The sequence below is a fragment of the Lycium barbarum genome, chromosome 7 (genome assembly GCF_019175385.1).
Source record: "Lycium barbarum isolate Lr01 chromosome 7, ASM1917538v2, whole genome shotgun sequence".
Lineage (NCBI taxonomy): Eukaryota > Viridiplantae > Streptophyta > Magnoliopsida > Solanales > Solanaceae > Lycium > Lycium barbarum.
In genome coordinates this window covers 118,102,912-118,116,948 of record NC_083343.1, presented here as the reverse complement: position 1 = coordinate 118,116,948, position 14,037 = coordinate 118,102,912, and the positions used below count along the sequence as shown (strand labels likewise).

The 14,037-nt window shown below is 36.7% G+C and overlaps 1 protein-coding gene across 1 annotated transcript; it reads right to left on the bottom strand.

The window, feature by feature from the left end:
- Positions 1-418: 418 nt before the first annotated feature.
- Positions 419-8,866, bottom strand: LOC132603975 (uncharacterized). The gene is made up of 11 exons (XM_060317278.1): positions 8,623-8,866; positions 7,591-7,753; positions 6,904-7,021; positions 6,235-6,331; positions 5,900-6,006; positions 5,407-5,529; positions 5,154-5,304; positions 4,869-4,929; positions 4,405-4,787; positions 2,296-3,853; positions 419-1,596 (listed from the first exon to the last, which is right to left on the bottom strand). Exons 2-11 carry the CDS (start codon positions 7,716-7,718, stop codon positions 1,356-1,358), a joined length of 2,967 nt encoding a protein of 988 aa, XP_060173261.1. The 5' UTR covers positions 7,719-7,753; positions 8,623-8,866; the 3' UTR covers positions 419-1,355.
- Positions 8,867-14,037: the final 5,171 nt, after the last annotated feature.

Sequence of the window (14,037 nt, the reverse complement as noted above, 5' to 3'; positions counted from 1 at the left end):
TGTTTTTGTTTGAATTAAGCAAGTATATAATACGAGGAATTTGGTAATTGAAAAATGGGTGGTCATATAGTTTACCTATCAAATGATTTGGTTAGGTTGATTATTTTTTAAAAAAATATTGTACTTATTTCTTGATTATTTTATTTTGTATAATTAAAATTGAACTTTTGAAAAACGTATTAATCATCTCGGTTTTCTTTCATATAAATATGATTCGACTAATTTTTGCTGTTTATTTTTAAAATGTCATGTAAAAATTACGAGTAGAAGTTAAAAGACAATTCAGTTTACACTTGTATTTAACCTTGGGGCTTTCTATCTAAGCTAGAGTGTTAACTAAAACAGCTCAGAGCAAATGATGATTCTGACATTAAGTAAAGACATCTCTGTAAATGTCTATAATACTATAATACCAACAGAACTGAACTTCTAGCCTTGATTATTAGCCAAAAATAAGTGGAATTTACATCCATAATTTCTCTGCAGGAAGCACTGTATCTCTGATCATGCTTGTCAAAGGTAAATTTATCTCGACTATTTCACCAACCACCTATTACCATCTACCAATATAGATACCGCGCAGCTCTGGCTACCGAATCTTTAGGAGTTGAGAGGCTTTGCATAGATCTGCCTGTCTATTGCTATCATGATTTTATCTCTGGACAAGACTGGCACAATAAGCCTAGAGTTACAAGTGACTATCCCAAGAAGCATAAACCAAACACAATTACTTGGATGGTAAAGCATTTCCTGAAACAACTTCCAAAAATGAAACTACAATCAAATCCAAACTACGGACACTGAATATTACTGGTTCATTACATGATCACGATGTAGGTAAATGGTCAAAACTTTTATGGTAATGAAATTAAGGATTCACGATACAGCAGCAACGAAGAAAACAAGGAAAAAGGGAGTGAGTACTAGGCATCGCAATATGCAGCATTTTGGTGGCATTGCCCGACACCTTAACTTTCTGGACTCTTTGAAAGAACCAAGTAAATACACATGGTAGTAACACTCCTGCTACTTCAACAGAGATTTAAAAATAACTGTCAACTTATTTCCTTTGCCAGACACTTTTTGAGTTTTGTTATTTCCCTTAGACTTAGGTCACTATCAGACACCTCTCAAGATATTTATAGAAGTGTCTAGCATCTATAGAAGGTTGAGCTTCAATATGGCAACAATGTACACGAAATTGGAGCAACAAATCTCCTTTATTACCTCGAAATCTTCCCACGTTATCAGCAAGTCAACAAAAGGACTCTATAGCCAACGAACCAGCAGCATTTAACATGCTTGAAAAAATCTCTCCAATTCCATAATGCACCTGTAAAATGTTCCATACAGCCCTATTTAACTGAAAAACTAGCAGATGCTGCAGAGGCCTCAGCGATTAAATAAACAGGTTGACGAGCCTGTAGGCAAGCACCTATCTCGAAGGGGCGGAGCTCAGATCCATCATATAAAAGATTTGCACCAGGATGAATCAATTCTTTACTGTCAGTATCATCTTGATCAGCTTTAGCAGAAGTTATTGAAGAAGATTCCTGTTTGTTCTCAGACTCATAAACAGAAGGCAAAGCATATGATCTGCAAGTTCATTTTAGAGGCATGATATAAATTAATTTAGAAAGCAGAAACTATACGAGTATACAAAATTTCGATCAATTAATGAACTACTACTATGGAAACAAAGTAGTATATTTGTTCATATTGAGCATTTAGATTATTCTTTTTCTCTTTTCTGGTGATAAGTCATTTGAAGAACTTTCTCTGGCTTATCTTCCAATCTTACAACTTCATGCCAAAAGAAAAGGTAGATTAAGCTTTTCAAAGTGCTTGCCCATACTCTCTTAGTTGGAACCAAAGACAAATTCTTAACTGTTAAATATGATGTTCAACCCATATAACTATAGTTATACAGATATCAAAGCTTTAAGTGCAATATGTTGGAAGTTCCAACGATAAAGATATACTCCCTCTGTCCCAATTTATGTGGCACAGTTCGAATTTCGAGAGTCAAATTTCTAAATTTTGACCGTGAATTCGGACATAGAGTCTATTAAAGTTTTTCAAAACAAAATCTACATATTTGGGAACTACGTAAGAAGTACTTTAAGTCACAATAATTAACAATTCAAAATATTTAAAAGGCATATGAAAAAAATTTGGTCTAAGAAAAACTCGTCTCCCGAAATCCGAAAAGCGCCACATAAATTGGGACGGAGGGAGTAATAAGCAAAGAATGATTAATCTGTAAAAATGTGAAAGAGCTTGATGAGAACACACCTCAGAATGTTGCCATCAAAACTCAGAACTTCTGTTCGACACCGTTGTCGATTAGCAAGTTTCAGCCTCTGGCTTTTGCTAGCGAGACCAGAAATGGGGGAGGAAGGATTAGCGAGGGGGTTCCACCTTCCACTCGCATAGGTCATAAGCTGTCGGGATGCATCTTTAGACCGTTCTTTCTGGTAAAGGAGTTTCGCGGTTGGACCAGCAGCTTGATACTCAGCACAAACATCTCGCAGTCTCCTTCTTAAGTCTTGCATTTCATTATGATGCTCTGTACATAAGTCGGTTTGGAGTAGCTGCGACGAGACTACTCTCTTACATATATTATTGCACAATTTTGGACTAAACAATGGGATACCGAATTCTACACTTAAGGGAACCCATTCATACATCTCATCATCAGGTGCACGGTTTTCCAAGAGTCTACCTTTGTGAAGTCTTAATAGCCGAATATAACCAACGGTCGAGAAACTCATTTTGTTTCCTAGACCAGATAATAATGAGTTCAAATTGAACATATCTTTAGAGGACAATCCTAATTCCTCCCCAATCTGAGCCGTTGAACCGTCGGAGTTTTTCAAGGGCAATGGAACGTCCAAAGAAACAACACTTCCGGCCTCATCAAGATCATATCTGCTGAGTGGCTGCACAAGCACAGCCGAATGGTTGAGAAGTGAATTTAAACAATGTAAAAGTACACTTCCTTTCACTAAGTCCCCTTCGGATTTCTTCCCCAAACCTCCAACAGAAGATCCATCCCATGACCATAGAAGTGCTTTCTCGCAACCACCTAACGGTGCAGGAAGCATTCTTAAACATTGGCCTTTCATAAGAACAACCGATATAGGTCCACTAGCCATAGCAGAATATAGCACTAATTTCATCCAAGGCGTCATAGACGAGGGTGAGGGCGGTCCAAAATGAGCAGGGCCTCTTGCTCCTGGCAAAACTGAAGGAGGAATCGGAACCATTGATACAACAATATCATAGTCACGCTGAAATAGACGATCTAAAGTAGCTGGTGAGAGAGCAGCCAAGCTTTCACAGCGGAGTATATCCACACGGTAATTCTTATGTTTCATTAAACCTTTTGCAACGTCTAAATCTTCAGCACATACTGACTTCTCATCAGATCGATTTTTCCCTTCAAAGTCAATTTCAGATATATTGTCACTGGCAGAATTGCCAGATGCATATTTTCTCTCATCACTGCATACTTTGGGTGTTCCAGAATTTTCCAAATTCTCGTCGTTTATCTCAAACTCATTTGTAGAAGATTCTCCTGAGTTTGTAGTAAAAGAAATGTCCATCAAGGTGGCAGCATCACTTGTAGAAGACATAATAGTGGTCTTTTCTACTTCTTCTTCAGCTGGAACCCCTCCTGATGTTAGACATTCGAGGACATGCCGAAGGCTAAATGCATGATTGGCAAATTCCTGTAGTTCGCCTTCAAATTTTGCCCCCTCTAGTGTGCCCAAATCGTTACAAAGATCTGCAATGCTAGCATGACCTAGTTTTCCGGCTTCATATAATGTCACCGCGTGAGATTTAAGACCTGAAGTAGAAAAGAGATACTTCAAAGGTAAAAACACTTTGCAAAAGATATTGAAGGGGGTAAAAAGCTTAGTTTAGAAAAAACAAATGAAAACAGATGATATCAAGTAGATTGAAATAATTATGACTCTAAACAGATGAAAACAGTTTAGAGTCATAAAGTAGATTGAAATAGTTAAACTTCAAAAGTTCAGCACTATTGGAAAATAATCACATAATTAGGTCCTTACAACTGAAGGGAGTATACGACATAACATTCAAATATATTAGACAGAAATGAGCTACATCAGAAAGATACTCTCTGAATCTCCAATAATGTCAGTAAACTTTTTAAGATTCTTCGTGATGCACAAGAAAGAAATGAAGCCTTTTCTTGAGTAATCGCTATACAACTTGCTTTCACCCAAGTATAAGACACAATACTTAGTTGCATTTCATACAAAAGGTAAGAATCTTTGGGAATAAAATAATTGTAAAGATTAATGCTGCATTTGGTATTAAAGAATGTAACAGAATCACCCAAGTTGAAAAAGTTAGGAGAAAAAGCCAAACCTGGTGATACAGATCCCATCATAAGATAAGAAGTTATATTAGCATCAACAAGAAAAGCAATTCGACCATAACCAGCGCCGGAGATATTATTTTCTGCCCATGGAATTTCTCCTTGTTGAAAAGCACTGCCATCAGTGGATGCATTTGCAGAGCCCAGGCTAGCATTTGAACCATCTTCCTCGTCGCTGAGAATAACTTTAGGTGATCCGGGGATATTAGAGTCTTGTAGAATAGAAGATGGATCGATTAGTTTGATAGCCCATCCCAATCGGCAAGCAAAAGAAGCAGCTGCTTGCAATTGAGAAAGATCAGCTTGTAACGTTGCTGATAACTCAGCAACGGTTGAATTCTCGCTTGAAACCACAAAAACAGCATATAGTAACCTGAACAATGGAAGTTGACATATTATATCTTGACCACAATGGAATAATATGGAATATTTTTTTTTAACAAAAGTGTCTCACTCCTCAATTGGATCTTCATAAGATTGCTCTCGGTTTGAAACGAACCCTTCAAGCCTGGAAACTGTAATCGTGTGTATCAACACCCAAATGACTCAAATAAAAGGATCCAACACCAACTAAATGATGGTCAATATAATTTACAAGCTTTGACTGAAACGAGAATGAGTATCGTCGATCATGGATGAGTAATCAACAGAAGAGAAACTTGATAAAGCTGTCTCAAAAGGTAAAAGATGAAACAAGTAACAAAAAAACATCTAAACCAATTCTGGATTTTCAAATTACCTTTAAAACGATCATCAGGATAGACAGGAACGTCAAAATACACTAGTCCTTGTCGATGTAGACCTTTTATAATTTCAGGATCAAAAAGAATGAAAGAATTTGCTTCCTCACATATTTTATCTATTGTTGCCATTTCTTCTTCTGTCAACTTCTGCAAGAAGTAGAACAAAGAGAAAGTGAAATGTCACATTTTATCAGTAGTAAATCTTAAGAAGTTCATATAAGGGGAAATTGAATCTTTACGTCAACTTGCCTTGAATTCTTCCATAGTAAAGTTAACAAGACAAACTGCCCACCATGGCTCAATAACAAAGTTCACTGGTTGCATGGGCAACAGTTCTTTTGCTATTGATTTGTTCAGTTTCCACATAATTTTCTGCCAAGCTCCAAAATTATGAAAATTAAGTTAGACAAACAGCAAAAGAATTCACTCATCTCTACATGAGTAATCGAGCTTAGCACGCTATCTCTAATATTGAGAGAAATTCACTACTTCCAGTGTTTGCATTAAATTTGTGCCCAGCCACTTTAGATCATCTAAACCAAGAATAATAGAGTAAGTTAAATGTTAATGCAGAAGCATCCAATATACGCACAAACAAATTTTCTATTCCAACTGTAAGTGAAATTGATCCCTCGAGTCATGGCCAAAGAATTGCACAGCATGGATATTAGTCACTGACTTTTATCTTCTATCTATCACAATTTGTATTGAATAGCTTAGCATAACTTCTTCTGGACAATACCTTAGATTTGCACTTATTCATGATGTCAATAAATTCATTTCTTCCTACTCCAGTGAGCCGTAAGGCGTCTGCAGCACTAAAATTTGGGATGCTGTCGTAAGGTTGCTCTGCATTCATTATAGCAGCGGCAAACCCATTAGACTGAAACCAATTGCAGAAGAACACAACCCTCATGTGGACAAACTAATTGGGAAAAGCAAGAAATGAGGACATGCGGCAATCCATGCAAATTATGACACTGAGAAACAATGATCAAACATGGAGAGAACTTTGCCGTTTGGACAATTTGGAAAAAAGTTTACTGAAAAACTTCTGGAGGAAAAGTTTGTGTTTACCATTTCTCATGACCTCAAATAACATGTCGCAGTAGTATCTGAAAGGAGACATCCTCATGACACGGCAAAAATAATCCGCTAGGTGATATGGAAAGAGCTGAAGTAAGAAGATAAACATATTATGTTATTAACTGAATTAGTAACTTGAAAGGCATATCAATTCCAAGGTATAAGTTTCATAGATCTTGAAAGAGATTCAGAGTCAAGATTCTATATACCTTCACATTTTGCGGAAGAGATTCAGAGTCAAGATTCTATATATTTATAACCTTCACATTTTGCGGGCATCCTCTTCTATCTAGTTTCTTCCTCTTTTACTAACAATCTGTAATGGATTAGTCATCAAGTTGTCTTCATTATAAGCACATTACGGGAAATCTACTGTTACGCCAATTATATAACTCTTCTAGATTCTTACGCTTCAATTTTAAGACGAATCTACATATTTTAGAAAAAGCATCTACGTAGGCTGGAAGGTCCTTCTGTGGCTGGAAATAAAGTCTACTTAGGCCCAAAAGTTCCATGTTACAAGCCTTTATTAGTTGATAACGCCTGTCTTTTCTCCCTGTCAACGTTCTTTATAAACACAACTGCATAATTGTAAGTAAATTATATGTTGCATGAAGATAAAAACTTTGTATTGCAAAATATCATAAATGCAATACACACCGCTAAGTTCCTCCGTAGATAGCGCAACATTTCTTCATAGTATTCACCTTCTTTGCAAACTTTACTAGCAAAACAAGTGTTCCACTGGAGTCTCTTCTTTATGCAATGTTCAATTATCCTGCATAAACACTACTTAGTGAAAAATAGAACCGCAGGTTAATTAGTAGATCTTTAATGGTAGAATGACTAATTACGAGCAAAGAAAATATTCATACTGAATTTTTTTGAAACATTACATTAGCTCTGGATCAATTAGTCACTCTAATATCTAAAATTTAATAATGTTTTCTCTTCTCAGCAGGGATAAATACAGAAAAAGCCACAAACTTGAATCAAAGTTACAAGAAAGAAGACAGCCAAATTTTATTATCAGTACAGCGCCAAATACCAGTTGAACTAGAGTGAATCATTGATTATAGAAGAGTAGTCCTTTTTTCAAACTCTCTCCTTAAGGTGTCAAAGAAAATGAACTTGTTAAATGTTATCAATTCAGCACTAACAAACACCTGAAAATGAATGCGTAGACAATAAGGACCTAAAAAAGAATTTGAGCAGTCAATCTAAAGCCTTAAGGGAACATATGAGGTGGTTCAAAACCTTTATAAAACCTTTCATATACCATCTGTACCTTATGTGAGACATTATATAACTCAACAATAGCAGAAGTTTTAAGAAAACAAAACAAACCTTTTATGCCATTCTTCTTTGGAACTTAGAGCGGCTTGAAGCCGCTTTGGAAGATCCTCCCAGTTGCATTCATCTTTGATTGCTTTTAATATAAGCTGTTCCTCAACGGATGCCAGTACATGCAGCATTTTAATTCCTTGCACACTATGCAAGTGTCTGGTACCTGGAAGTGATGTTAAAAACTTAACCAATTTAGTGGCACTTCACTATAAATCAATACCATACTCCACTTATTTGAGCTTGGCAGTTGGCATAGCCTATCCCAAGTCCAGACAAAGAAGGAAGGTTGCTAAAGACGGCAGAGTTAAGTACAGAAAAGGCAATTCAATTGAATCTCCTTTGTCGGAAAATTGTACGATGCGAAAAGGGCAAAAACATTTTTTAGTAGTATATAATCTGTTGAATCTCCTCGACATAAGGGAATATTCTAATGTACTGACAAAAATTTCTGGCACTGCCGCTGGTTGAAGATAGTAATAACATAAGTAACTCATGTAGTTTCCATACAGGAGGACTAATGGAAGAAGAAAGACATTCTCTATGAAAGCTTTTTTTAAAAAAAAAATTTTTTTAACCAAAGTCTTGTCGTAGAGGAATGACTTTTTGAAGTTTATAGGTTGTGAAATTTGCCATCGAACTCATAGCTTGTTTTAGTTACTGGACTCGCACTAAAATATTTATACATATTTAATGAATTTCCTAATACAAATACAGGGTCCAAGCAAGGTAGCACAAAAATAGTTAAATTATGATGAATTCTCGGTATTAGAATAAAATGGACCTGATAGAATGTATGTATAGAGCATTCACATTGTGACACCAATTAGTTCGTGATTGAAGCATAGTTGATTAAATTGATCACTACAATCAATACCTCCAGTTCACATTTTCAACATTGTATTTGAAATTCATCAAATCACAATGAAAGATCACACATAGAGATTTTAGTTTAGATAATTCTCTGAAATCAAATTAACATGATCCTAAACATGAAACATTACATGGAAGTGAACGAAGAAGTGTCTACATTACCTGAATTTGGAAAGAGATATAGAAGAAAAAAAAATAAAAAATGAAGGGGTGCATGTATGAAGATCCGAGATTAATGATATGGTGGTCGAGCTATTGTTACAGAGTGTGAGAAGCTTTAAATTTACAAAAGTGGTACTCAAATTCTTTTGATGAAAAAGAAAAAGAAAAAAAAAAGTACTCAAATTCTTTTCCTTTTTGCTACGTTATGGTCGTTTGTTGCCGTTGGATTATAACTTTAATTTGATGACCTCGACTCCACGATCCCATATATGTTTGCAAATTATTGTTACTTTGGACCCTAATTTGTCGCAAAGCTAGATCAACTGCAACTTTTGGATACTTCATGTGAAGCAGTTAATATTTCGAGTGGCTATATTAATTCTTTTGAATTGGACAATTCTTTTGAATTGGACTCTTTTCCTTTGCGTTTGTAGCTCTGAAGTCATGACGAACCAACATGATTTATGAGTAATCCAGTAAGATAGTTAGGTTGAATATAGTATGACGTGACATGATTTAGTATGAGTTGCATGCCAAAATATAATTTTGAAATGTATTTGTTTTCTTTTCTTTCTTTGTTTGTAACTTTTGAAATCACGATCCAACATGATTTTTGAGTAATTAGTTTAATTGGTCATTTAGGTTAAATGTAACATTAAATTATATCAATCTGACACGACTTTGTATGCAATATTCCTAAAGTATTTTTTTTCTCCCTCTCCTTATTTGTAGTTCAAAAATCAAGGCCATCCAATTTGATTAATAGTGAGCAATCCAACATGATAGCTAGGTTAAATATAGCATGAAATCATATTGATTAGTCATGAATTGCATAAGGCAATTATGAAATGTATTTTCTTCTTCTTCTTTGCTTGTAACTTTCGAAATCATGAACTTGCATGTTAATAGGACAACTAGGTTGAATTAGGGGTATATATGGACCGGGTTGGTTCAGGTTTTTTAAATACAAAATTAAATCAATTATGTCCAGTTTTGAAATCTATAAACCACATCAAACCAACAAAAGTCAAAATTTCAACCTTGGGTTTTCTCGAATTTATCTATTTTCTCGAGGTTTTCGGGTTTTTCTGGTAAAGTTTCATACAAAACGTAACTTGTGTTTCAAGTATTTCCTTATTCCTAGTAAGATACCACTATCTAATTAAGAAAACAACACGAAATGTGATATGAGTGATGACATTATACTAAAATATTAAAAAAAAAATGAAATCGCATAAAATAACTGTAACACCCCGCATCTTGGAACTGAGTTTAAGCTCATATCATTAGAGTTCTAGTGGAAACACTGAAGGTTTGAACGTTTTGCGAAAATGGTTGATAGGCCTATTTCGGGCAGCGATAACTCCTTGATCGGTTTGGAATTTGGGAAAGTATCCTCAATGAGGTTGTAGTATATAGAAATACCTTTCTAACGATATAAGGACCAAGCCAATCAGAGATCGGAGCAAGGAGATATGATCGTCTCAATATGGCTAATAGTAAGGCACTTGAAATCCTATAGAACCGGCTAAGTTTTCGATATGTCTGCCTTCAAGTAAACTTTCGTGAAAACTCGTTGGTAATTTGGGAAAAATTCCTCGATAAAAGTTGTAGCCCTTTGAAATATCTTTCCAACGGTATATTATGGGGGTCAAACGGACATCTGTGCAAGAAGTTATGCCCATTTTACTGAACGCTGTGCAGAACCGACACCCGTCGCTTCTCGGGGCGCGTGAGGCGCGTGAGAGAGCGCGAGATGGTCCCGCTTCGCGGACCGATCGCGCAACTCTGAGTTTTTAGCTGCAGAAAGTTGCGCGATGCATCCGCATCGCGGAACCATCGCGAAACAGGTCAATTTCGGGTCAAAAGTCGGGTTTACGCATTTTCTTGTTATATTTGGGGTTGGGGTTTATTTCCCCAACACCCCATCCACGAAAATTCTCTCTAAACTCATAGAGAACAAGCCCCAAACCTCAAGATCCTCCAAGGTAAGTTTTTATCATGATTCTAGGTTGAATTTAAGTCCCTAATCCCTTTCTAACTTGAGTAAACTCTTCTAATTCATAGAGTTAGGATTGGAACATTTTTGTTGGATGTGGAAACCCTAGAACCCGAATTCAAGAGGATTGGACTTCAAAAAGGTAATGTTTCTATCCCTAATCATTTATAGTTGTGAATTGACGAATTCTTGGGAGAATAATAATTGGGTTTGATGAAGAGAATTATATGAACTATGCTAGAATTGTTGGATTGTTGACTTGGGATCGTTGTATTCATATGGGTGATGAAGAATGATGTTAAGTACCTCTAATTGAGATTGTAGAATTAGCTAGAAGTAATAGAATGGGGATTTGGTGAAGAAAACACCATTAATGAGGGTTGTGGAGCTTCATGCCCACCAAGTGTTTGATAAAATGCTTAGATGAACAAAGCATGGATATTGTTGCTAATATAGAATCCCTATGACCTGTACTGCTATAGATAAAGTTGAAGGGATTGGAGGACATTGTGATACGCTCAAAATCAGGAAGTTAAGGTATGTAGAACTTCCATCCACATGTGGGAATCTCTACGTTCTTCCCCATGATCCGTTTCCTAAAATCTATGAAGTTCATATCCTAGGGCATTAAACCCAACATATTGGTAGCCCGTAATTATGTATGTATGTACATGAATTTTGTATCTATGTTCGTTATTGTAATCCTAATCTTCCATTACGGATATTAGGAATCCTAGCTTAATCCATGAATCATGAATTCTTCCTCATGTGTTCTCATTATGTTCATATGAAACTGTATGATTTTATTTTGCAAATTACAAGCATGTTTTCAAATCAATTACATATATATGATTATGAACTATTGTTATTACTCATGAATCAAAAATATGTTTACAAGCTATTTCATGAAACCATGTTTACAAGTTATTTCGTGAAATCATTATTACAAGACAAGTACGAGTTAATTCACGAAAATCATGGGCTTCTTAGCCAACTATATTATGTTAATGTTTTTTTTTGGGAGTTGCACAAATTACCGAGAAGACTCAGATAGCCTGAAACTACGTAGCCACCGTAGGACAAGGATCGCTCCGCCCGGATAAGACGATACCTTAATTTTACACTGAATGGATCCATCAGGTACGTTACCACCTTATACCCTGGCAAGGTATAGGGGCTCAACTGGTCCGGCGAGGTACCAAACTCCACGTACCCACGTGGGGATATCATATGTCGGTTTATGAAATGCTCTCCCTACTTATCATGTTTTACTTATGTTATATATATACATATGTACTCATGCTCATGTTCATGTCCAGGTTTTCAGTTTCAGTCCTTATCATGTTATTCCATGTCCCATGTTGTTTCTTTCGGTTGCTTTACATACCAGTACATTCAATGTGCTGACGTCCCCTTTTATTGCCCGGGGGCCTCCATTTCACGATGTAGGTACTGATATACAGGACGACACATCTGCTCAGTAGGACAACATTCGTATCAGCTTATTGGTAAGCCCCATCTCATTCGGGGTTTAGTCAACTTTTGTCTTATGATTAATTATATATCTAAAGGTATGCTGGGGGCCTTGTCCCAGTAAGTATGTTTTCCAGTCAGACTCATGATAGAGGTTTCATAGACTAGACAAGTCAGTTATGTCATGTCAGACATTTGGAGTCGTATAGCCATTTTGGCTCACTCATGTTTAAACAAGTACTTTATTAAGTATTATGACTTACCATGTTTTATAAAGGCTCATCATGCATTCACGTTATATTCCGCTTATGTTATGTATCATGATGATTCAGCAAGCCATGTGGTTCGCTCGGTCACATGCAGTCAGGCACCGAGTGCCGTGTTACGTCCAAGCCATGGTTCGGGGCGTGACAAAGCTTGGTATTAGAGCCTAGGTTCAAGTGTCTTAGGGAGTCTATGAAACCGTGTCCAGTGGGGTCACTTTTATATGTGTGCTCGCCACACATATAAATAGTTGACCACCAAGACATTTAAGTGTTTCTCATTTCTTTCAACTCTAGATCGTGCAATAGAGCTTTGTTCTCAGAAATCACTCGAACTCATGTGTTGTTTCCCAATCTACCAAATACGCCTCATCTCAGTGGATGAGAAAGATGTGAAACTAATCGTTATCGGTGTGTTGCTTTCAGATAGAGTTATGAGGAGTTATTCTGACTCATGCGCATTGCATTCTTTCAGAAAATGTCTACTAAGAGAAAGGCAACTTCAGACCCGAGGGCTACCATTGATAGGACCCCAGAGATGAACTCTCAGACTCCGAGAGTTCTAATTTTTCAATTCTGCGACTGTAGGTCATTAGGACCTGCTTCAAGTACCACTAACGTCCTGGCTCACACTAATGTGAGAAAAAGGGTTTTTCATAATCCTATTTGCTGCAGGTGTAAAAAGAGACATCAAGGGGTGTGCCGCTATGGCACCCATAAATGTTTTGGGTGTGGCCGGAAGGGACACTATCTGAAAAACTGCCCACCAGTGAAACAGGATAACAAAAGCTTTTCGCACCCTATTTGCAGTAGGTGTGGAAAAAGACATGCAAGAGTGTGTAGGATGGGTTCGGATGTGTGCTATATTTGTGGTGTCCGAGGCCACATGAAAAGAGAATGCCCTTCAGTCAAGTACAATAGTAAGACTAAGGGTGGTGGTGAAATTCGTCCCCCCAGACCAGGCATAACCAATTCAACAACACCGTTCGCAACCCGTAATACTCGGGTACTAGCAGACCAAGGCACTGATCGGGATGAAGTATTAGAATTAAGTGGGGATCAAGCACGTTATCATGATATGGTAGATCGCCAGGATTCCGATGTGCCGGTCACATGTGTCATAGGTACGCCAATAATTTTCCCTCCTTGTCACATATGAGATATTATGCCCTAGATCTATTATGTCTTATGTGGTTATTGTGCAGTTGATAGTTCAGATTTAAGACCCCACGAGGTAGCATGTTATGAAGGTAACCGTAACAAGCATAAATTGTCCACGGTAGTTTTGAGCAGGGGAATCGCATAAAAGGCAACCACTTGTAATACTAGAAAGTCTCAACTTTAGGATATATATTTTGCCATATGATATATGTACATGACTAGGAAGGGACTGATGCGATAAGAAAACCATGAGCAGATGAAATTTCCCTAAGTTTGATCCATGTCTATAGTTCAGAAAGATAGTATACAATCCCAGAATAAAGTCAGATAAAGAGGAAAAGTTAGAAATAACCTTATACTTCACTTTAGTATTCAGAGAAGAATTTGAGAACATGATGTTAGAAAGTGGTTAACAGAAGCATAGTAAGTAAGTTTGAATAGATACAGTGAATTAGAAATGATCAGCAAAGTTAGTAGAAGTACGATTTGAATTACTTAGTCAAGTTAACACTCTTAAGT